The sequence below is a fragment of the Leptosomus discolor genome, chromosome 2 (genome assembly GCF_034619465.1).
Source record: "Leptosomus discolor isolate bLepDis1 chromosome 2, bLepDis1.hap2, whole genome shotgun sequence".
Classification (NCBI taxonomy): Eukaryota; Metazoa; Chordata; class Aves; order Leptosomiformes; family Leptosomidae; genus Leptosomus; species Leptosomus discolor.
The window spans coordinates 17,908,760-17,934,284 of record NC_141392.1 but is presented as its reverse complement, the minus strand read 5'-3'; the positions used below and the strand labels follow the sequence as shown (position 1 = coordinate 17,934,284).

Below are 25,525 nucleotides of genomic sequence, written 5' to 3'. Positions count from 1 at the left end.
TGCATTAGCATGAGTTATTAGAGCAGGGAAATGCTTCCACCGCTTTGGTATTTGTCACCGTCAGCAGCTCTAACTCCTCTCCCCAACTTCAAAACAGACAGCTACAGGCATTTAATTCCTGGGAATATAAATCCCACTTCATTCAGGTTCTCAGCCACCTGGAAGGGAAAACACGCTTTTGCACAGCAGACCCAGATCCACAAGGACTTCACACTGTGATCCTCACACCCTGTGCTTCTTAGCCTACTACTTCCCACCAGCTAGTGGAAATCAAACCCATCTTTCTGAAGAGCCTGCCCACAGGCTTCCCAGCAAGAGCTGCCCAGGATTTCAGAACATAACAAGCATTGATTTTCAAAGCCGTAGTCTGCACTCAGAGGGCCCTCTGGCAACTACTTCTTCTTTGTCAGATGGAGCAGAGTTTACCTAATCCTATAGTGAACACATTCCAGACATCCCAACCACGCAGGCTGTCAGCTGCTGTGTAAACCACCAGCCTGGGAAATCAGGTGCCAAATTAGTCCTGCATCTGTGAAGAACCAAGCCCTACAGGGCAAGCTCCAACACCTGTTCTTGGCACCCGTGCTGCTACAAGCTGCTTTGAAAACTTGCTTTACATTTTTAACCAATTGTTGATCATTTTAGCTCAGGACAGGGCTAGAGCTGCACCCATGAGACTCCTCAGCAGCAGCAAGTTAATTCTGTAACTTGTGTATATGTTAAATCCCCCAACTAACTCAGGCCATGGGACTCTTTTTTTTTTTTTTTTTCCCACTTTGACCTCTTAACCTCCTTGCTTCACTGAGGCCCCTCATGGATGACTGCTCCTCCCAGAGGTTCTCCATGCTTTTTTTCCAGGCCAGGCTCTGTTTAAGCCTTCCCAATATTCACATACTCTCAAGGCAGGACCGTTCAGCAAAGCACCATGGGACAGACAGGGTGGTGGTAACCATGTCTCCTATGCTGTTGCTCATCATAAGAAGTGAGGCCTTCAGAGCTAGATATAAGCATCAGTTCGATAGCTGACATTGGATCCTCCCCTCTTGCCCCCAGGCCATCCTGCTACTGTCTTTATCTCAACTGACAGATTTTTCACACAGCTCTTCTATTTTGGCAGAATGGCTTTTCATGGAAGCCAGTCCTGTTGAAAATGTTTTATGCAGTTCTAATCATGTCTCGTCTCTTTGTGGCCCTAGATGAAAGTCAGAGAAAATGATGCAGAAAATGAAGAAATTCTGGGGGGGGTAAAACTCACTTGAACACCACAGAATACAAATGACCATGCAAATTTTTATCTTACCCCATCTCTTCCCTTATTTGTATCAGTTGGGATGAAAATTCCTGCTTTTTTTCCCATGGGAAACTACTTTATCTTCTAAACCCTGGCACACTGGGCACTCATGTGGCCCACACAGCAGTAAAAACAGCAGAGCTTTGCACCAGAGGTTGTGGTGGACAGGGCAGCCCAGGGTACTCTTAAAGAAGAGAGGCCTTCTAGGACCTAACATTGCTTCAGGGCTGCACACTAGCCTGAAGAGATGCCAGTGGGGTTTAGAGGTGACCATGGCACCAAGGAAAAACAGACATATCAGGTGAAACTGAGATCAAGTTTTCCTGCCTTTTCAAAGACAAAGATGAAGTAGTGGTGGAGCAACAAGGAAGAAGGTGGACTGGGAGAGCAGAACTACCAGGTGCACACCACAACCAGCAATCCCCTTCCTCTAAAGTCTCGGATAACACTAACCCCCATCTGAGGCTTGTGACTATTTTTCAAGGCTTTAGCATCATTTGAGCAGGCACTTGTCACTGTTACTCAGCATCACTGTGAACTGAGGAAATTATTTTAAAATGTGACCTTTGGCTTGGCATAGCCTGACTGGCAGAAGGAGAAAGGGGCCCAGCAGCCTAGCAAGGAGCAGCCCCATGGGAGCCCAGCATTACGTGATAGAGCTGTACATGCTCTGCTGCTGAGCAAGAGGTCAGCTGTACCCTAAAGCCGGGGTAGCAGCTAGAGAAAAATGTTTCTGAAGAAGCCCAGAACAATGTCAGCCCTCAATTATCTTTTTAAAATCACAGGGAAGGATTTCCCAAGGCATGCAACTGCATGGGTCACCTAAGGATACCAAAGTGCTTCCCTCATCAAAAGGCCCTGGGATGCAACTAGCACCTACACACATCTCAGGAGAGGGAAAGCAAAGTACAGAAGATGCCCACGGCAGCCCGGGTGCAGAGGTAACACTGCTGCCAGCCAGCCCCTCTGCTCTGCCAGCTCAGCCTGGCTCCTGCAGCTCCAACCAGCCTACAGCTGGGGCAGGATGTGCCTACAGAGGAGAAGAACAAAGACTTTCTAGGGGAGGAAGGTTAGAAGAGAATTTTTATGGTTGAGGTACACTGTCAGGTTAGTTTGGATAGATGCTAAATATTCTCCAAAGAAAGTGCAGATCTAGTCAGCCGACAGAGGTCCTCAAGCCAGCTGGGATAAGCTTCACTGCCACATCAGGCAGATCATCACATTGAATTTCCTTCACAAGAGTCAAGGACATGCCACCCAAATGCAATGGCAGTCAGTCAGCTCCAAGACCCAGATATTTTGGGGTGCAGGCCAGGAAAACAGATGCTGCAACCTTCTCACTATTTCCTCGCTTGTCTAGGAGATGACTAATTTTACATTCATCTTGCAGCCACTATTTACATGTGTGTGAGTATCCAGGCTGAAGCGTCTTCTGCTTTTTTTTATCTGAAGTATGTCAGGTTTCAAGGAACTCCTAATGATTAATGGTTTATTAACTAAATCCCAGAGTCAGATGTCTATTCCAGAGATCAACTGACACTTAGTTTGAAAAGAAAACCAATCAATCACTCACATCTCCATCAGACAGATCAGGGCAAAATTATGATCAATTATTTTCCCTCATGCATTTCTCTTGTGAAAAACTAAGTCAATCAGTTCATTTAGCAAATGAGACACAATAAGACAAAGAGTACCAAGGCTCCGGTGGGCAGGAGCACAGGCAGAGCCCATTGTGCCCTGAGGATGGGCAGCACTGCATAAAGATCTCTGCCAGTCACTATCTCAAAAGCAGGTCCCTCTGAGAGCCACCCCAGGGGACAGAGCCTGCCCTGGCTCACACCAGACCTTTCGGAGAGGGAAGGGACAAGTGGATCCCAGGGATGAGAAGACAGAGCTCTCCCACACAAAGATGAGGGGTCTTCTTGTGTCTCGGTGCCCCTTTTAGTAATTTACAACTAACACCAGACACCACAGGGAAGGTCTGTGAGATCTGCTAGGGGTGTAAATCTGATTTCACCACAGTCAGAATACTCTTCTCAATCTACCCAAACCATGGATGTGGCCAGAGGGCTCACAACATCCTTCCCTTGCACCACAGACAGGAAAAAAATAAAATAAAGAGCAATTAATTGCCATCTGACAGCTCCTATTCTTACTTCCTCAAACCACAGTGATCTATGACAGCTCAGATCTTCTCACACCTGGTCCCAGGACTTCATGTACGTAATGTTGGTAAAGGGCTTGGGGAACCTAGTAGAGACAGCTACAGAAAGGCAATCAAGCAAAAAAAATGATGCTGCTAACATTGATAATAAAGGATCTGGATGGCTAGAATATTTCCATAGTACTTACTGAATGCTAGGAAAGCACAGCTTTGATTTAGCTAAGCCTGCATTTCAAACAATGAAGCTTAGGGTAAACAAGATATGACTTCAGTATGTCAAAAGTGAAGACTATTGCTCTATTCTGGTATACCAAACACAAAACTAAGTGGCATTCAGGACTGCTGCATAATCTATCCTACACAGCCTGGTGACTATAACCCCCATGTCATCCACAAGTTCAGGTGGTCTTGCAACAAATGTGTAATTAAAATACAAGTTTCTATTCACAATGAAAATTTAAACATCCTGCTTTCATCTGAAATATTCTCCATAGGTACAAATAACAGAGAACTATCCTAGAAAGACAGAGAAAGATAAAAGCAAAATGTTTTTCTCTATTCCTGCCTGTCTATTGAGTGCAGCTATTCAGCAACCTGTTTGTAGTGCATTTTTCTGTTCTCCTGCAGAGTTAGTCCTGGATATGCACAAGAAATAGAGTTGCCATCCAGTGGGAAGCACTGACCTATTGCAAACTGCTGCAGAATCAGAATCGGAAGATGAAAAGTTTGTGGCATGAAAAATTCAAAAAAAATTAACTCCACAGAAATGTCAAAACAAAATGTGTTTGATGGGAATGAAACAATCCAACTTGTTGGCGTGACACTTCTCATTTTAAAATACCACATCAAATGGGTATTTCAGAAAGACCAATGCCATTTCATTTTGAACTGCTAGCTTGCAGCAGCATTTCCCATTCTGATTTTCCCAGATTTTTTAAAAAACATCCAACTCATTGAAAGTCACATTTATCACTAAAACATTCTTTTTTTCCTTCAGCAGAGCTGACCCCACAAAACATGATGATCTGCTCTCATCACCTCACTTCTCTTGCTGTTTGTGTAAAAAGTCCATGCAGCAGAGGAAGAAAAAGAATTCTAAAAGCTGGAAACCAGTTAAACCATAAGAACTGTAACCATGCAGTACTTGCAGTCACATTCACTGTATTTTCTGAACTGACTAAAATTCAAGCAGTCATTGTTGATTGTACCAGACTGTGAAGCAGATATTATTTTCCTGACTGAAGGCAGTCATGCAACTGCATGTGAAAGAGATGCACATAATGACATGCATTATTTGCACATACAAACTAGGGACGCTTCCAGCAGCATCTTCAGGCCGTGCCTTTTATATGCATAGCTACCTGGTTTGCATGTGTAACCATGAGTTTAGGATGTACAGCCAAGTGGAAGCAAGCACACCATTGCCTATTAAATGACTTCATGGCACCCCAAAGAAGTGAGTGATTGTTATCCTCCCTGTTTTATAAATGGGAAGAGTGAGAGAACCTCCTGACATGCCCAAAATCACAAAGGGAGCCTGAAGCAAAGGCAGGTTTTGAAGCCGTGTCTTCAGGGTCTTGCTCCAGTGACTGCACTGCAAGGCACATGTGCCTGCTCTTGGCTCTAATGTTTCAGAGAAAGTGCTTTTCAGAACACTGATTCATATGGCTTTTTCTCGTCTCAGTGAGATTGAAAAAAAATGAGATCATGCTCATTAAATTCTCACTAGTTTAATGGGCAATCTAATATTGAGAGAATGCAGACTACAAAGTTATAAATACCATTGCAATTCAGTGCATTTTGAAAGAAATAAGCATGAAAGATGAGAGGAAATTATAGTTCTCTTTGTCTTCCTCTGATCTCTGCAGATGAACGGCGCGTGGCATTCCTGAGCAGCAGTAAGTGCTCAGCGCAGGCTGGCTGTACTGTGGCTCCTGCACCAGTCCCTGCTGCTGCCCAGGGTCTCCACAGGGGTAAGAAGGTTATCTCCACAGAGGTAACCAGGGTTTACCTACATGCTACCTTAGGAAAGGGGCTGGTAGAATGAGTAATCCTCCAATAATGCTTTAGCAAACTTAGGAAATCACCTTGAACCTGCCCCGGAGCCTTCTCTCCAGCTGGCACCACAGGGATAGGCAACACATCTTACCTGTGCCGTTGCTGCTGTGCCTTTGCTGGTGATGCAAGGATTTAAGCTCAGGACAGGGAACTCTTGGGCTTCAGACTTGTGTGACTCCAGGCAGCTCTGCCTTTGCCTGATCATCCCAGTCTGATACAGCGATTCCTCGGGAATCCTGCGGGAACAGCATGAAAACAACAACCCTCCTCCCCCAGGCATACAGAGTACTCAAATGGAGGCTCAGTGGGGTAAGGAGGGTGCAGTCACACCATTTCACCTTCAGAAAATGAGAGTGACAAGATCTATTACAATACTGAATCACTGAGAGTAGTACTTGGACAGGGATGCTGCAGAAGCAGCACTCAGAGATAGATGGCTGGCCTTTGTCAGAGGAAAAAATAAATACGACTGCACAAGGCAAACAGTGGAGCAAGGAATAGACTGTGAGCAGGCTGAAGGTCAGCCTTCAGCTTACAGGAGTGGGGAACTTTATAACAAACCACCACAGAGCCCTGGCATTCCCTTTGAATGCTGCTGTGCAATGCCACACATGGTAAAAAAGCAAGAAAACAGCTATAAATCATTTTCACCCCGTGATTCTGCACGCAGCCATTGCACCAGCAGGTCCCTGGAAGTACCTCCAAAACTTTTTCACCCTTTCTGAGAATGGCTCCTGAGAGTGACTGAGGGAATGGATGCAACGGTTTCTGGAGTAATTTTAACGCCTGAAAGGGATCTGCGCAAAAGCAACTGTGGAAGTGCATATTAAGAAAAGCATAAGGCTAGGATTAAGGCAGAGCCACCTGAATAAAGGTCATGAACTCCTAGAGTGGATGGTTTCACAACAGAGAAGTCTTGAGTATCACAGAACAATGTGAAAGGACCAGAAATTAGGTGCTTGTTTTGTCAGCAAGAGTCATTAAGTACTGAAACAACCCACCAGAGCCTACAGTGGATTTTCCACCTTGGGATACTTTTGTAAGGAAAACTGGCTATTTCTCTATACAGCTGTCCCACAGCATGGGCAGGAGGATACCTGAGGAAGCCCCAAGAGCTAAGAGATGTAACTGGTGCTTTGCTCCTCACCAGCCCTGCAGCAAAGAGCCACAGAGTCTGTCAGACTGCTTAGAGAAAGCAGGATGATGAATGAACCACATCACACTGTGAGCAAGCTGTGTTTAAAGCCAGCACCAAATTCACTATGCCCTTCTGTGAAGCCCAAGGGAGAGGGTGCCTGTGTCTCTGGGGCAGGGAGAGGTGCGGGGACTGGAGGTGCAGAGGACAGGTCTGTGAGGCAGGAGGTATGGGGTATCCCACTGGCCTGCTAGACAGGTGGAGATTGCGTCTCCATACCGAAGTTCAGGATAAACGTTTTCCAGGTACCACTTGAAGCTGTGGCATTTCAGCCTCTTCCGCAGCTCCACTCTGCTCTGGACACTGTGGAAAGAAAATATCATAGAGATACAACAGAAATCATTACGGTGAGACCAAATGCACCAAAAGAGGGAGCCTGAGAGAAACCCAACAGATATGCATAGCCAGTAAACACAAGAGCATCAGCAGCTCTATTTTCTGGTCTCTTCTGCATAAGCTTGGGCAGTCATTTTATCTCCGTCTCTTTGGAGGTGTCACTTGGTAAAATGGCATGATGGCACATGGCCATTTTAACAAGGACCCTGGAGTTTGGTGGATGAAAAGATTCATGGAAAAGTACAGTAATTTAAAAATTACTAGTAAAAAAATGTATGCTATCTACCATATGCAATAAACATTAATTTAATATACTAATGTACTAGGAAATTAATATATGCTATTATAACTTACTCTTAGTTTACACGACTACAGAAGGCCTTGATTTCTAAGAGCACCTAAACACACCTTTAAGTCAGCAGAAGTTAATCACATAGTGAAATACTTCTTTCTTTCATTAACCAGGGCAAAATTTCTGCTGAGGGATCATGCTGTATAGTGACATTTTCCAAGCTCCAGCTCCTCCCTGGACCAGCCTCTCCCCATGGAGCTGGCATTTAGAGAGCAGTAGAAAGCCTCCAGTACCTTCCCTTTGCATAGGCTATCTTCTCTACAGCCTCCTATATTTAGCAGGACAGAGCTGTTACTTCATTTGGTGCTGATGGATGGGATGAGGATATGAATTCAGTGGAAATAGGTTAATCATCAGGACTTCAATTTATTTATCCTGGAGATTGAAGAACAGCCACAAGTAATTTGGGTTTGAATTTGGAACCCCCTGTGGTCCAAAGGAAACTTTCTAAGGAAAGGAAAAACATGAAAATGAGAAACTAACACAAATACTTACAGTCCTCCTGACAGGGAGGCATTTCTGACCATTCACAGGATGAACGGCAAACTCTCTGCATACAAAGCCCTCGTGCCTTTCCAATAAGGCCTCAGTAGTCCCCAAATCTGGTGATTTTCCTGCCCCTCAGCTGCCAGTGAGACCTCTGGACTCTCTCTGCCAAACTCCATTCTGGGACCAGAAGTACTTGTACGTAACGCCAAGAGCAGGACATAGGCAGAGGGGGTTTTCTCCCACCTCGATTCGATTCGTTCACTGGGATAAACTAGCACAGCATATAAACTAGCTGTTTAGCTGTTTCATTGCAGTGCTCATAGCATCTGCCTACCATCAGCATTTAACTGAGCGTTACTACAGAAACAATGCAGGCGGGTTTCCGCAGCAGGGAGACGTCACTGTGAATACTCACTGCAGCAGGCAAGGCACAGGCAGGGCACAGGCAGCAGAGAAAGACACTTACTTTCCATAAGGCCTCCCTTGGGCTGCGGGACGAGCAGCGTAGTAGTACTGCTTAAATTCATCCATCCACACCTCCGCGGTGCGCTTGGTGTTTCTGAAGGAGGCAACAAAAGAGAGATGAAAACAAGGAAGCCTCCAAGGTGACAATTTCTAAAATGCATCAACTAATCCATCCTGCTCTCCTCCCATCCTCAATTTGGTCTTTGGCTTCACCCAAACCACCTTTGAGCCAGCCCACCCCTCACTACTAGAGAAGGTCCTCCTCCTCCCCATTAATCCAGGGACCAAACACAACAGGCCAAAGCTTGGGTGAAGAATTCACCATTTCAAACTCAGTGGGATGCTGTGCATCCACCAGACTCAGGACTGAAGCTTCTCTAAGCATCATGTCCCAGGCAGGTGTGCCTGAGGTTTTATTTAGTAGCTGGGATGGAGTTCTGAAAAGTGGTGCAAAATTTGCCAAAGACTGAAGGCAAATATCTCCTTTGTGTCAATCCTGTATGGACTTTCCTGTTTTGCACTCCTGGATTTCACTGAGGCAAATTTTAACATTCAAAACTTAAGAGAAACTACCTCGGCCACAGTGCTGTGGCATAAATGTCAGTCTTCCACATTAGCCAGGTGTCTGTAGAAGGTTTATGAACCTCAGAAAACCTTCTGTTGACTTCAGATCGTTCTAACTCTCCTTGTAAATGGCTCTGTTGCTCCTTGCCTACCCGCCTATCCCTGACTCAGTCAGGGGAGTCCTCCAAGCTCCTGCTCCAAGACAGACCAGTGCCTCCAAGCTATTGCTATCATGCCACTGGGCTGCGTTTGCCGCGGGGCAGGCTCTGATCCAGCAAAGTCTCACATGGCAAGAACAGGAGACCGTTTGCATGTGAACCCAGCACAACACTGGAGCCTGAGCTGTCTCTTGCACTGAAGGAGAGGCTGTGTGGAAAAAAAATCAATATCTGGCAGAAAGGTGGAGATATTTTTGCTAACATCTATGTTTAAACAGAGGTACCACATAGCATCAGGTTGCCAGAAGTTGCCTCTCCTCTCAGTCTACATACTACAACATTAAGTTTAAGGCTGATAGAGACCATAAGGTTAATAAAAACTCAGCTTCTAATGCTTACAGATATGTTTCTCCAGACTGCTTTTCAGTCCCTTGCTCATTCATTGTGCTTCTTCCTCTTGCCTTCCCCAAAGTGCAGAGTTTTTTGGTTTGGCTTCCTTATCTTGTTTGGGTTTATAAGAAACATGGGATAAATGCCACACCTAGGCATTGATTCAGACCTCCCCAAACTTCCCAGACGCCTGTGCCTGAGGTGCAGCCAGAAGAGTGGTACACATTCAAGCTCCCCTTGCTCCTCCTGCAGGTGATGCAACGCAGACGCTACCTTTTTGCTCAGGTTTGCAGCGACTCTGACAGTGGAGATTTTGCCACATCCCAGCCTCTTCTATAGGAGTCATTTCACTACTAAAAGCAAGAGCCCTCCTCATGAGTCTCAAATTTGTGCCCTCCTCCTTCATGTCAGCAATGCCCTGTGCCCCTCACCACCATCTTTTTGAAGCAAGATGACAAAGTCCCCTTCCTGCCCCACATGCTGCGTGGCTGGAAATCATGTATTAGATATAACCAGGAGAAGTCAGTTTTCATGCCCGCAGTTCATCGTCTCATGCAAAGCGTGGGGAAGCTGCAGAGAGCCCGGGTCAGTGGTAACCCTGCTGCAAGTGGCTGGGTCTGCACAAATCCTGCTGGCTCTTTATAACACCGGGGAAGCCACACTAAAAGGAATGCCTGGTGTGTAAACACACTCGAAGGCAGTTTAGCTGAGAAACAATCCTGCATTAAGTATAAGTGCCCTGGGCATTTTTCTCTGTCATTTACTTAATCGACAACCTTCAGCTTCATGCTCTAAAAGAGAAGGAAATCCTTCCTGATTTCACTAGCTGCTCCCATCACCTTTCTGATGCTGATTCCTGCTTCTGGACCACCTCGCTCCTTTCCTGCTGTTTCCAGGATCTTGGCCCATTTCAGCCAGACGTTTCAGTACCTGATTCGGTCCCTGTTCCTTCATGTAAGGACAGATCCCCTTCAGCTGGGATGTCCTGGCAGCTCCCTCAGTGCCCCCACCAGTGAGGCATGGCCCATTGTGGCCCCTGCTTGAGAGGCAGCACCAGCCCGGAGGCAAAGCTGCCTGCTCCAGCACACTGCTCAGCTCCTCTCTCCAAGAGGCATCACAAACCAAATTTTCTGGTTCAGCTGAGCCACGCTCAGCCCTCAGCTAAGGTCTCTGGTTACTGACAGACATTGCTGGCAGCCTGACTTCAGGTCATTGTAAATGTGTTCTGACGACCTTAGGGTCTAAACCATTTGCTGTTACAGTAGCTAGTGCTCAGGGAGATGCTGGGGTCATCCCTCCATTTCCATGCTGATGAAAGGTATCGTCTAAGTGTCCTATTACTGTCATATTCTCAACACTGTAGAAATCCTACAGAAGAGCCATACTGACTTGCATTTTCTTTGGCTCAGGAGATTCCTGCCCAGGGATATTTCAAAGTTTTCCAAACAAACTTTACTCTTCTTCGCTGCTCCCCCCTCCCCACAAGGCAGCACCTTATTCCGCTTCACAAAAGCTAAGCAAGCACAAAATACCTACTTAATGTATGTATTGGCATTTCCCTCTGGAAAGATGTACGGATGTTTCTTCCGGAAGACATGTCCAACACGGCTGCAGGGGATGATTTCCAGGCTCCCTCCACACATCCACACACGGAAAGAGATTTCTACAAGAAAAGCAGCTTCAGCATTTTGTCTTTCTATCCTACAGCAGGCTGGATCCTGGTGTTACCTCTCGCTTCATCCTCTGCCACACTGAACTGGGGTAAATCAATCACCAGAAGGGCTTTCCTAGGCACAACTCCCTCAAAAGTGCATTTCAGAGCTTCTTGCCATCTGTTTGAAGTCAGTGCACTTGAAACCTGCCTATAGCACAGCAGGTGCTAACACAATGGCGAGAACAAGATGATAAGTAGGTCCCTTTTCATGCAGCCCCACTTACATCACAGAATCATCTTGCCAGTTTTGTGCTCCCATAATTACTTCTGCACTGCCTATTTCAGAGTCACTTCCCTCCAAAGGGCTGTTAAGTTCACCAGGAGAGGCCATGAATTCTGTTTGTTAGTGACTACGACTGTCATTATCTTTATGAATCCACCAGTGATTCTGCAAAGTGAGCGAGCTGTGCATCCATCACCTGTCCCAAAATGGATATGAGCTTACCCTGCCCAGCACGTACTCCAGGCCATGAGTGCCACGTGGTGATCCAACAAGGCACGCACCTTTGCACAAACAAAGGTCAGTGGTGGGAGGGATTATCCCCAAAAAATCTGCATAAGCTGTCAGTATGGGAAATGTCTCCCAGTTGCCCCAAGCTGCTCTCTGGCTGGTCCACAGGGCCCTTCTGGAAGAAAATGAGCTGGTGACACAATTGACACCAGAAGTTATGGGGCTCTTGGCAGGGAGCTGGATGAAATCCTAGCTGGCGAGGTAGGACGGGTGAGCAGAATGGCTGATCTAATGGGTCCATCTGGTCCTAACGCCTGTGAAGCTATGAATCTGCAGCTATATTGTCAGAAAGTCATGCTTAGACAGAACCAGCATGGAAATGAAATTAAATTAAAAAGAAAAGGCTTCTGCAGTTCTTTGCATCCTATTTTATCATCTGTTGACAGTATAGAGCTACACTTAGTATATATTTACTCCAAAACTACAAATTCCTTTTCACTCCCCCCACCTTTGACTACAGAAGTCAGACAGGAGGCCACCCATTGTCTTTGCCAGCTTGTGCTCGCAGCAGTCCACTCACATACCACAGCACAAGGATGACTTTCCCCAGGTTGGATGTTGGCAAGACAAGTGCCTGTGGCAGGAAGGCCATTTGGGCAGTAGGGACAGGAGTCCTCTTCCTCCTCCTCCACTGCCAGCCCACAAAGCTGTCACCCCTCTGAAAACAACTCACAGATTTGAGGACCGAAGGAGAATTGGAACCCAGACCTCCAAAGCCACCTACTCTCAGGACACATGGCTCAGCCATGAGGTGCACGTCACTGCAGAGATGGGAGCCACCTTCCTGTCACTCCCATCCTGGCTCCCAGCACACCTGCCTGCTCCTGAGCTGATGGAAACGGGAGGCTGGCATAGCCACAAAGCCCTCTCACCTTGACTCTTGAGCCCACCCTCAACAGCTGGCCCTGGCAGCAGGAGCCAGCAAAGGCTGGAGCAGGAAAGCACAGCAGGGAGAAGTATTTTTTCCCAGAAATTCCCTCCCCTTCCCTTCACTGTGGTGTTTACAGGCAAGAGCTGCAACAGCAGCTGGAGCCTCACCACTTTCCCCAGCACCGGGTATTAACAGGCCAATAAAACTTGCCCTTGTGCCATGTCCTGGTGCTATATTGGGAGCAACCTTAATCACAGCTGCAGGGAAATGAGATTACAGCAGGATGTGGCCGCTCTAAGCTGCTGCACTCAGTTCCCCTCACACGTGGCTGTTGCTCTCATTTGCCTGTGTGTCACAGCGCCGGCCACGCTGCCAGCGCTGCTGTGTAAATCAGAAGGGCGACCGATAAAGGGGGCAATCCGCTGAGCAGCTGTGAACCACAGCGTGGCTGCTATGTCACGCCTTCCCCTCCTCTGGTCCTTCTGCTCAGCTGGGAGAAGAGCAGCTCCCTGAAGCGCTAAAAGGGAATCACTTGCACTGTTCAGTCCTTGTCTGCTCTTAATTTAAAGCCTAATGAGGAGGTGGGCTGAGGTGATCTCTGTGCAGCATGAACTGGAATGAGAACAGAGCGCTGGGGAGGCAGGAGGTGGTGAGGAGTCTGAGCTCTCCACTTTAGACGTGTTGCACCCTGCAGACCCTGCTCCAGTCCCAGCGGGAACAATTAAAGCACAGGTTTCGGCAGGTAGGGATGACTCACAGAGCCATCCCTGGCAGCTAACAAACAAGGCCTTCAGACAGGCAGCCAAGAACTAAATGCCCCAGGAGGAGGTAAACTGAGGCACCAGTGAAGGCATGGCATGGCACCAGCTCAGAGGAATCAGAGGAGCAAGAACCAACAGTGTGCTTCACCTGACCCTTAAGAGATGTCTCCCGTGTGGGTGGCCCCTCCAAGTGACCCCCAGGAGAGATGTGAGCAGTACACGTTGCGGTGCACTGGGCCTGGCCTTAGCTTGGCAAAATACCTTTAGTGCTTCTTGCTGGCCTGCAAGTCCTTCTGCCATTACTCATCAATTCACTTACAGGGGATTAAATAAATTTAAGAAATAAAACATCTACAATGTCCACTTTCTAACCCAAACACACTTGTTTTTGTTTTGCCTGAAGTCTCCAGCCCCCTCTAGCTGGTCAGTCAATAACATTAAAGGCAGCAGCAATGCTGCCCAGAACCAGAGTCCTGCATCCCCTCAGGACTAAGCTACCAGAAAAAGCAGATTCACCGCAAGTGCCCAAAAGCAGCAGTTGCTCGGTCAGCTCCTGCTCTCTGTCACCTGCCCAGAAGTGACCAGAGCCAGCAGGGTACACAGTTGCCCTTGTCTGTGTGCGAAGGAGAGGCAGGACATGCTGCCCTCGACTGCTGCGCCTGCAGGAGACACAGCTTTGAGCCAGGCATGCTTCTGTTCTCAGGGCGATGGGCAAGACAGGATCTGCCCTGCTGCTATGCAGACCTGCACTTTTGTATGGCCGTGTTAACCTGCCTGGCTTCCCTTTGTCTCACTGATGCCCTGAGGCAGCGATACACCCTGCAGCACAGCCAGCGCATGTTCAGTTGGGACCAGCCTTCCAGGGCACAGCATCAGTAAGGGAAACATGGCACTCCCTGGGATGGGCCATGACCACATACGTGAAACACCACGCTCCATAGGATGGGCCATGACCACGTGTAAGGAGCGCAATGCCTGACACTGCTGCCGGGATGGAGCTTCCCCAGAGGGCAGGCTGCCCCATCACTGTTCATCTCCCAGGAGCAGCTTGGGCTGGCCGCTGTCAGAGATGAGTGACAAGCAGAAACAGACAGCAGGTCAGGCACGGCATGGCAGTCCCTCTCCTCCTGTCTAGTTCCCTTCTTGAATGCTCTGTTGGGGCCATTGATCCAGTGGGGGAGGTGGGAGGGCTGTTGCTCCCTTCTTCGGTTTCCTCAGTCACCCCACTCAGAGAAGCAGATGTTTTCAGTCAGCCTGGTGGCAAGACAGCCACTCACAGAGAGAAAGCACAAAGGAGCAAGATCCTACTGCATAACGAGAGATCAATAAATAAAATATGCTAGAGGAAAAAGGCATGTGAAGGAAACAACAGTGCCAGGCAGCGGATGGGTTACTGCAAGGCGGCAGCATCTGTTCCCTTGGATGACTGACAGCACCACCGTATGTGTTAAGACACAAGATCCTTCCTTCCTTGCTAGCCATACTCCCCAGAGGTGTAAGCTATTAAAGCCAGGTTCTGATCTGTCTCCCTGACATCAAGTGCCTCCCCCTTCTTTCACGGATACAGTCTATTGCTCTGATCTGCAGCATCACTACGGCTTCAAAGAGAGAACAGCCCAGCCTCCACTTGACATGGGGGACAAGGGACACGCTGTTACCTCTTTCATGTGCCCTCTCAAGTTTGCATGCAGGAGAGTTCTTAATGCCCATTTTGCCCTGTGATAATGGGCAGAGGTGACTGAATTTAGATCAGCTCTTAACTTTTTTATTTTGGTGCAGGAAAAATGACAGCGTCAAGGAGATCCTGGCAGTGCTCAGCCATCTAACGACAGAGGAATGGATAAGCTGCCATGTTACTTTGCCATTTTGCAGCATGCCGATAGGACTACTGTTTCAGGCACTCTGCAAATTCAGGGAGGCACCGATGCCTCAGTTCATAGCTTCAAAATGCTGTCATCAGACAATGCAATACAACACATCTTTGCTTTATTAATGAGAAAATAAGATCAGGAAGGAACAGGAGGGTGTTTTCACCAAAAAACAACAGGATGGTGTTTTCACCAAAGCTGAAAACTCTGCATTTTAGGGTATTTGCCTTTAGAGAAGCAAAGCAGCACGGAAGTCGTGAGTACCAACAACTGCTCACTTCCCATCATTCACGGTTGTTGGATCCCTTACTCACCTGAGACTGTAACCTATGAATGTAACTGAGGGAAACTATGCAGAACCTTCAAAGCAAAGTGCAAAATGACAGTGCATCCATCTGGCATGACTCAGCAAGAGAAGCCAACGCAGCAAGGCATAGGAGGAAGAAGAGTGACTCACCAAAGTTCTCACCACCCCAGATGTCCATGGCACTGTCGTACTTCCCCAGCTGGTTGAACCAGGCTTTGTCGATCACAAACAGCCCCCCGGCAATGATGGGAGTCCTGCAGAACGCGTAAGGGAAGAGGTCTCACTTTCAAACACTGCTGCGGCATGTCGATGCAACAGAAGCAGCCCTTCCTTTTGCCTCCTCTTCCATTGGCAGGACATTACCTATGTATCTCCTTCTCAACAAGCAAGTTCTACACACCTCAAAAAGCATGTGAGCCTTTCTTTCAGCTGCCTTGGTATTTTGCTGTCAGTCATAAATTGCCTGGCACTTAATGACTGGCTAATGCACCCATCAGCACAACTCCTACAAGCCCAAAGTTCACAGCCCTGATTGTAGGCTTCAGCATCAAAAATGCATTTAGCGCTCGGGGGGTTATTCACTCAGATGGGCTTTTTGCCTGGAGCCAGCCTACTAAGAGCACCATTCCACTGGGGAGGGAAAGGCAGAGCCAATTCAGAAGGGCTTTTTAAAAGCCATCACTAGCTGTGTGATCTTTATTTTAAAACAGGGTTGTTTTTCATTCTTTGGATTAGCTAAGAAAACTGCACAGAGAAGGTCTGTGGAGGAGAGGAGGGCAGACTCAGAAGATAGCTTGAGGAGACTCACCTTTTGCTGGCACAAGTCCCCTCTCCATTCAATTACAGACAGTGTGGATGCCTTAGCGTAGGCTTGGGAGGACCTGGGGTGACTACTGCACCCAGGCTAGTCTCCACAGTGCCCTACACAGGAGGATGACCAAGAATGCAAGGAGAGCCTTTGGAAAGCCAGCGAGAGCTCCTGTTAACAGCAACCCAAGGAGAAGCAGTGCTTTGCTCCCCTGCAAGCTTTCTGAAGCCCTGAGCTTGCCCCAACACTTGGTCTCCTCCATGCCGCACACCTCAGTGCTTCACAGCTGGGGATGCAGGCACCAGCACTAGGCTTGCTGCCAGGAGAGATTTTTTAGAAAAATGAAGGACTCCCTCCATTCCACGGCATAAGGACAGATGGCATCTCTCCCATTCAGTTTCACTATCTCTCCTGCACATCCTGAATTTCTGAGGAGTCTTCATCAAAGTCCAGAAGAGCAGCGCTGATCTGGAAAGGCTGGACTAGACACCACATTTTTATCAAGTGGGCTAAGGACACTGCCTTAGTTTTAAGTGAAAGCTGAGCTGAGAGAAGCAGGAGTCTAGAGCACTGGGCTTTTCCCCTAACCATATTCAGCCTCCTTAGCACTACCAAAACTCAAATAACCAAACACAAATAACCATAAATATACCCCTTCTACATTTGTAGCACCCTCAGGCTTCAGCGTTGGGAGGTGAAGCTGTACCACAAAACCCAAGCTAGCTAGGAGCTTGCTATAGATATTAGAAGTTCAGAGCTGTCCTGGAAGGAATATCACACTGCTATGGTGCATGGTGACACAATGAGGTCAGATGAGCTGCCTGTCCTGCCCCACGTTCCTCAAGTGCCTCTTTCCCTCTCTTGACTTACTTAATGGGTTCGGTGGGATCAAGTCGTTTGGCTTTCTGCTCTGGGGAAAGCTGCTCCCATTTGAAATGCAGACTCCAGTCAAAACCTAAAACCAAAGTAGAGAAGTACCATGGGGAAATTCGAAATGGGTGTGGATTAGGAGGCAATGCAGGCTGCAGGAGCTGTGTTTCATGGAGTATTTTCCCCACTTTCAAATTACTTAAGCCATGGAGATGCAGTTCTTGAGAGAAGAGTCCAGTGACTAACACATTTTACTACTGCATATGAACAAGTAACAACATACTGCATTACAATTGCAAAGTCAAGCACTCCAAAGGCAGGAAAAGTCAGAATTAAAGCTGCTGCTGAAACCTGACTTTGTCCCCTTGTGCACACAGATACACGGTCTGATGGATATTGTGTGCTACAAATAGCACAGGCATACTAATAAGCACTACAGTCGCATCCTCCATTTGTTGCCTAGACATCGCCCATCTCCTCTTGTCAGCAGCCCGGCTTTCAGTGCTGCCAAGGGTGGCTTCAACATGACCCTTCTTTCCTGCTTGACCGCCTTATCCACTGTAGCAAACACCATTCCTCAAACTACGCTTACCTGTCTCTAAAATAGCCTGAAAACAGCCAGCGGGGAGCACTGAACAGTGCTAATGCACTTTTTGCAGCGTAGCAGGAGCCAGCGATGTGATGCAGGGCTACCAGCTCCTCGGGCCAGTGCATGTTCACACCACAGGATGGATGCTTGCGGGGCATGCATGCAGCTTGGGCTTACCTCCTCTGAGGTCTGAGGAAGCTGCCACATAGGCAAAAGTGTCCAAGTTGATGATGTCAATAACGGGGCTGACCACTCGTGTGGGATCCTGGAAAGCAGAAGCAAAACGACCCATGACTTCAGATCACACCTCTCAAACTGGTCAAGGGACTCTTTAAACTCCTGGAGACACCAGGTGGCTGGAAATCTTGCTGTCATTCAAGTTTGCCAGGGACAAGTGCCCATCACTGCCTCCTCCTCCTCAGTCATCACATCAGTTCAACCAAGGAATTAATGGCAGCAGCACCAAGCAGAGGTATTCCTGGTAGGCAGGGGCACACTGTTAAGAGAGGCTGGGAAGGCAGGCACTGCCTCTTCTGGGAAAGAGGACTGCGTGCTGCTGGGCTGCTGAGCTAGCATCCCTCACTGGCTTTGGGTTCACCCGCAGTCTCTCCCTCTGCAGGCTGTGTGTGTAACTCAGCGCCGCACTCAGCTGGATGCAAAGCTCCGTCTGCCTTTTGCAAATTTACCAACGCACTCCCATTTCACTTCCCTTAAACACTTTTTACTGGATTTCAGAAGTCAGGCAACAAACAGGCAGTTGAAATGACAGAGGAAAAACACGGCCAGTCAAGCGGCTTAAATACAGGCAATTTTTAAATGTGCAAACTATGGGGATACAGGAATTTTGCCAAAGGTGTGAAAGGGTTAAAAAAAAAAAAGACCAGAATTATTTTAAATAGTTGGTGGTGATTTAATTAACATCTTGTTATGGGCAAAGAGATTATACAAACAGTTATGAACAAAAATATCTACAGGAGGAAGAGACTCTGACAGTTTTGACTGGTCTCTTATCTCCCTTTTTCTTTTCAAAAATCCCAAACTCCAATTATAGCTCAAACTTCAAGCTTTTACCCTCGCCAGATTAAATCATTTTTCACAGCCATGCAAAGGAAAGCATCTGAGCACACACGGGCTTGCTCCCTCACTTGGAAAAGACTTTGTTTTAGAAATTAGTCCTAACAAAGAAGTATTCAAATGCAGCTGTAGGAAGAAGCAACCAAAGGCCATGAGCTGGGAGCTAGACTAGAGCTCAGGTTTTCCAAATAAGCACAACAAATACTTGGTATTTCCATAACAACGTCAAGCCGGGAGTCTTAACATGACTTCCTTCGAGTCAAACATCCCACTGAAAGGGCAAGGTGTGCTGTACCTACATACTGCATGGAGAAACTCAGGTCACATTCAAGCACGATGAGCCTTTCAAACCCATCGGAGCTGCTGCATAGTGCCCCCCAAACTGCCACAGTTCAGTAGTTTCCTTTAGTTGGCTGAGGGCAGAGGAAAGGTTTTAAGCAAAGCATCTACTTTTCATGCTGAACACTGCAGGGAAAAAATTGTATCTAGTCATTTAAAACTTGCCCCTCGAGCATCTTACTGGTGAGCACTTCCAACTAGTCCACACTCGTCCCCAGTTTCAATTCCACACCTATACTCATTGCACAGCACAACTTCTTGCAAGAAAATCCCCTTTACCTTTTGGCTGAGTGCATTACTGCGGAGTGCTAGCAGCTTTCAGCAGTGGAACCTTCTCCCTGCCTCACTTTCCCTGACATGTCATGGGGACATTTATATTTATTCAACTTTCATAAAGATCTCTTTGGCCCTCAAAAGAAAAGCATGGCATGCCCAAGAGCACAGCGCTGTTGCTGTGATTTATTTTGCGTTGAGCACCAGATCTTATTATAGACAGCTTCACCTTTCTGTTTTTCTCATACTTTCCCATGCCAGGTCATGTTAATATTAACAACACCCAAATCTTCAATCCCCTTTCACGTGAAATTCTCAAAAACCTGAGAATGCATTTCTTAAAATACACTTCTCAAACAAATCAAATTATGGAACTAATTCCACAGGAAAAAACTGAAAATGGTCTTGAAGACATTGGATATGTTTCAACACTGTTAAAGGACCTTGAGTGCAGCTTGTCTCCCAACCTCTACATCATGACCTTATAATGGTCCACAAAAAGGGCCATGGTTGTTCCTCTGGCCCTACAGCAGCATCAGGCAAGGCTAGAGGGCCAGGCTACCCCTCATCTGCCTCCCCCAGGACAGCATCAAACTAGGGGAGATCCACTGGTTCATCCCAGTGCCATTTGCAAATCTAGTTTTGGGGTGAGCTTGCTGAGTCACACTGTAAAAATGCCTTCGGCTGGATAATTATATTTTTAGAAAAGTTATTCCATTGAAATGCACCGTTAATGGCTTTAAAGATACTTGTTCTGTAAGTAAAAACAAGAGCCCATGCCCACGCGCTCACAGTCTTATGCTCACAAACATGCTGGTGCAAAACACCCGCTGTCGCTGACGCTCCTTGAGACACGCACCCTCCCAGGCACAGGTCCAGGACCCCCTGGATCCCCCCTCTCTTCCCCCTACACCCCTTCACTTGCTCTTAGGCTTTCTAGTCCTTCTTGTTTCCAAACCCACATGCTGGGAACGCACCACCCACGCCCAAAAGTGAGTGTGGGCCTGGGGAGGGGTGCCATCAGCTGCCGGGAAAGCTCGACGTGGAGCTCAAGGGGCACCTTCACATATGTCCATGCCAGTGCATGGTGGCACACACAGGGTCTGGCGTTTCCCACCACAGAAAGCTGCAGGAATAGCTACTCTACCTGAGAAAATAAGAGAAGCAACATACGGGATGGGTGGTGGTGGCAAGAGCCACTCACGGCTCCTTTGCTTGAAGCTTAAATCACATTAGCTCAAAGCAGACTGTTCCTACGAGTAACACGGTAAGAAAATGCTCTTTCTAGGCAGCTAACCCTCTACCGCAGTGCTCGGACAGGGAAGCCATCTCTTTAGCACAGCCTGAAGGTGGCAGCAGTAACATTTCATACACTTCATTGATCAATATTTTAACCCTGATGGAAAGCATGGATACCGTGGGCCTATGAAGAAGGAAACCGAGGACTCTCTGCCCTTACCCTGCAGCTCTTGCAGGCAGTTAAAGAGCAAGTAAGCGGGACCCCACTTGCTTTGCAAGTCCCTCTTCATAATAAGCCTCCCTTGCTGCCTGAGCTGCAAGACACCGGCTAGGGTAAAAGCAGCATGAGCAGCAGTGCAAGCTCACAGACCGCCTTACTTCCAGCCAGAGAAAGATTTAACCCAGAAGAGCAAATAAAAGGAAGTTCGCAGAAGTGACGCATACATTTGATGCTATATTCAGACCACAATGCAGTGACGCTCCTATGGCAATGCCGCATGTGTCACCCACATTAACCTACCCCATGGGTGCTGTACATGGGGCACAGTCTCAGAGCTGCACAGGAAAACAGCTCTGTCTGCCCCCGTCCTGCCACCATCACTACTGCCCTTCTGCCAAAACACACCAAAAGCTCTGCCTGCTCTGGATATTCCTCACCAAAATACAGTCGGGCTTCAGCAGAAAACAGGGAATGCCTGCTTTAAAAAAGCTCAGAGGAACAACCAATGCAGTAAACTTTAGTGGTGAAACCCTCCCCGGGGCAGGCCAGCTGTGAAGCTCCAGTGCGGTATCATAGTACATGTTCTCGGAATTCCACCGGAGCTGTGATCGATAATCTGAAAAGGCCATTTTCATTATATTACCATTTATCAGGACCCCTCCAGCGCTAGCTGCGCTACATGCGCCAGCAGAACCGACTGCCCTCCCCCACTGCAGAGGGACCTGACCTGGTGCTGTGCCCCCACTTCCCCATGTCCCATCGCGGCTGCACACAGGGGACACACAGCTCAGCCAGCACAGCTGTCACGAAAAGCAGGACACCTTGGATGACGGGCATGGTGAACACCAGCCGAGCAGGTTTATCCATAACCCACTGCCTTGGCTTCCCCTTTCTCCTCAGCTGCCCTTATTTCAACATAATTCAGTAGTTTTAAAATTACTGAGTAATAAATACTAGCAATCAGGAGCCAGAGGTGTAGCAAGGGTGGAGGAACGAGGTACAGCGAAGGGAAAGGACCACACATCGTGCCGGAGCTGAAGGCTTGATCCCCTGCACCATGCCAGCAGGTCACCAGCACAGAGCTCCCTCTGACTCAAGTGACAAGGTGCCGGGAGCCTCTGAGTGCACGTCTGGTGAGGGAGTCGCCGCCGGCGAAAGGCGAATGTCATTGTCTGCTCCGAAATCAGCAGAATTTAAATCCTATTAAATCAATTTATTAGTGCTTAATTTGCATGAAATTAAATTCGGCCCCTATTCAAGGAGCCGTCACTCCCTTAAATCATCAGCGCTGAACATTTTACATGAGCCTAATTAAAAACTCTGCTGGAGCACTGCCCACATATTCCCCTTTCACCACTCAACCTGTGCTTGCTGGTTAGAGCCTCGCTGCCCTGGGAGGCACCTTGTCCCACCCACCCGCCCACTCTCCCAGTCACAGAGAGAACCCCACCTGGCTGCTGGGTTGGAGGAAGACCAGCAAAGGCCACTTTGCACCCGAAAAGCTCATTGCTTTCTTGCTCGGATGCCTGCATGCATCTGGTAGTCACGCCCATTGAGAGGGAAGAGGAGGTGGACATCAGTGACACATCCCCCAAGAGTGGCCTTGGTTTCTCAGGATCACTCACCTCTTTGATCCTCTGCAGCAGAGGGAGCAGCCAGTCCTTATTCACCTCGCAGTGACTGTCGAGGAAGGTCAGGACTCCTGCTTGTGCCACATCCGCCCCTCGGATTCGGGACCGGATCAGACCTGTTCAGGGACACACCACGTCAGCTGCCACCTGGGTGGATGGGACAATGTCCCCAGGCTCTTCCAGCATGGTGTCTTGAACTCACACACCTCCTGGGCTGTGACCCATTTAAATCCCACTCGGACAAAACATGGCCCAGGTTCATTGCCTCCTTCCTGGTGCTGCAAGGCACATCAACTGTTTCCTAAGGTCACTAAAGTAAAGAAATGGCTCCACCTAGATTAATGATTTATGGCATTTGTGTCAACCCTTAATTTGCACAATTATTTCTGCTGTCACCTTCTGGGGCAAAACACAACTTGAAATGCTTCCATAACCCACTGTAGGTATTAAATCTAACATAGACCTAAGTCAGCGGGGAATGGGCCAGGGGAGTCGAGGGTGGGATCATCTTGTGCCAGAATTACGCTTTTCTTAGACTGCTGACCTTCCTTCCTTGTGCCTCTTTTTGTGCCCCAGTGACCCCCAGATCTCACTCCCACCCTGAGGGCACTGCTGATCTGCAGCTCAATGGGAAAACGCTTTCCACCACAGAAAGAGAATCGGCTCTCAAGATGCTAAGAGCCTGCTGGGCTCATCAGGACCCTGACGGTGAAATTAGAGTCCTTCAGAGCTGGAGATGGATTGCTGCATGTGCTTGTGACAGAGAAAAATGAACAAAGAGGGAGGTCACGGAAAGCAGCTGCAAGCACGGATTTCACACCGGACTCTTTGACAAGATCACTGCTCTCAAAGATGCTCTGTGTCTATTTATACAGGAGTCAACCGACTTCCCAACACTCCTCCTGCCTGCAGCCAACGCTCTAGTGAACCGCAACGTAAGAAAGGAGATGTTCCACTGGCAAACAGGAGGAGAGGCAGGCTGCTCAAGGGGAGTAGAGCTTCCTGATGAAGGAGAAAAGCAGTAATATGAGGGGGGATAGGGGCAGATAAAGAGAGACAGAAGGGTTTCGGGAGCAGCTGCACCTCTGGTCCACGCAGGACGTCATCACTGACTTTCACATTAAAACTCCTTACAGGAAAGGGGCCAAGGAACAGCCTCTGAGCAGGAGGGAGAGGAGAACAAAGCCTGGAGCAATGTAGCGTTTGCCAAGGTCACCTCCTGCAACACAAGTTGCCTCCATATCTCTCTCTGCAGCTTCTAAGACCTTGTGGGTAGGCACAGTCTGCTGTACCCACCCCAGCCCTCGCCAAATCCTGGCAGGTTCTGAGGGACAAAGCTTCAGTGACCTACTGAGGTAAGCCCTCCAGGTGGATTTCCAAATCCTGACTGCTTTATAGAGCACTAACTTCTCCAGGTCCATCCAGTGCTAGAGGTGAGCATGTATGTACCCCAATAACACAGGGAAGAAGAGTAAGAAGGAGATGCACACCTATGGAGACCTCCCCTACTCTCCTGCCAACACATATGTCTCTTATACCCATGGGCGGGTGATGCCACCCAGACACCAGACCTATGGAGCTGAAACCTTCTGCAGAAAGAATTCACAGACAACTCCTCTCTGCTCCTCAATCTCCCCAACCCGACACACACCTGGATTCATGCTTTCAATTGTCAGCATGAAAAAGCTTGGGTTTTGTATTCCTAATACTGCAAAGCAGGACTTGAAAACACCCATTCAGACTATGGAGAGCTGGAAAACATCTCAAAAGGTTGCCAGCAGCAGCACAGTAGGGCATACATTCAGCAGCAACACAGTAGGGCATACATTCATCCTCCATATAGCCCTTCTTAATCTTTCAAATATAATTAATTCTTTAAAAAAAAAAAAAAATTCCCCACAGAAGCAGTAGGAGCAGATCTCCTCTCTTTCATTAGAGCAAACATCTTTAAAAGTAAGACCCGGGGCTTTGTTTTGGCTGTTCTAATTTTCTGGCTAATAAGCTACAGCTGAGCCTCATTGGATATCTTAATAGTCCCATCTTTTTCAGTGAAACAGTGGGGATCCATTTCAACTCCTAGTCCTTTATCACATCTCCTTTTATCAGGGGCCCTGGTCTCCAAGAGCCACTGACCTCACTGTTGCCCACTCCACTGAGATCCCCCCTCCATCACTCTCACACCTCCCAAAATCTGTTTCCCACCTGGGTTGTGGGCAGGCAGCTCTTACCTTCTCGCTGTCCATTCCGCAAGCACTTCACCTTGGGGAGCTTGCTCAACAAGCGGCAGTCATCAGCTTGGGGAAAAACAAAGGGAGGACATGTCACCCTCAGCCCTCATGGTGGCTCTGGCAGCAGAAATGGTTCTAGGGGAGCGTGGGAGGACCCCATCCCAGACTGGCTGATGGCTTGTTAGGGCAATGGCACTGCTGGGGCTCAACAGTCTTACCCCTCAGATCAAGCAGTGTAAATCAGGACTGGCAGAGCAGCAGTTTTCATAACACTAGTATAGACCCAGCAGATTTACACCATGAACAGCTGAATTATACTGTAAAGTCAGCATAGAAGAATTGTGGTTGAGGTCAGAGTCGGAGTCTTTGCACATTAATGCAAATGATTATTTTTGGTAGCTGCAAAGCAACACATAAACCGTTTGATGCATGTCTGCCAGGTAGGGCAGGAGCCTCCTGAGGTGGCCTGCGACCGCTCAGTGAGAAGAAAGGGATTGTCAAAGAGAGCCCTGTGGAGCAGCTGGGGGCTCCTCACATCCTGAGCAGCAGCTCCACGGGGCAGAAAGGCCCTACAGCCACCCACACCTAAGGCAGTGAGGTCCTGCAATCCCACAAGCAGTTGCTGCCACTGCTCTTGCCCTGGTGCTGTCTGCAGCCCCAGCATCCCTCCTCACCCGCATTTCTCCCAGCAAGAGCTGGGTCCGCAGGCAAGTACACCCATCACAGCCCCCTCTACCTCCACACACTCACGCCATGACCT

The 25,525-nt window shown here is 48.1% G+C and overlaps 1 protein-coding gene across 2 annotated transcripts in view; it reads right to left on the bottom strand.

Moving 5' to 3' along the window:
- LOC104349772 (polypeptide N-acetylgalactosaminyltransferase 14) overlaps positions 1 to 25,525 on the bottom strand; it is a 137,048-nt gene that overhangs the window by 2,524 nt on the left and 108,999 nt on the right. For both annotated transcript variants that reach the window (XM_086460667.1, XM_086460668.1), the window contains 9 exons: positions 24,766 to 24,831; positions 22,532 to 22,653; positions 17,939 to 18,026; positions 17,173 to 17,257; positions 15,645 to 15,748; positions 10,999 to 11,125; positions 8,352 to 8,444; positions 6,928 to 7,011; positions 5,605 to 5,749 (listed from right to left, as the gene is read on the bottom strand). In XM_086460667.1, coding sequence (XP_086316793.1) covers positions 5,605 to 5,749; positions 6,928 to 7,011; positions 8,352 to 8,444; positions 10,999 to 11,125; positions 15,645 to 15,748; positions 17,173 to 17,257; positions 17,939 to 18,026; positions 22,532 to 22,653; positions 24,766 to 24,831 — 914 coding nt within the window. The remainder of the gene's footprint in view (positions 1 to 5,604; positions 5,750 to 6,927; positions 7,012 to 8,351; positions 8,445 to 10,998; positions 11,126 to 15,644; positions 15,749 to 17,172; positions 17,258 to 17,938; positions 18,027 to 22,531; positions 22,654 to 24,765; positions 24,832 to 25,525) is intronic.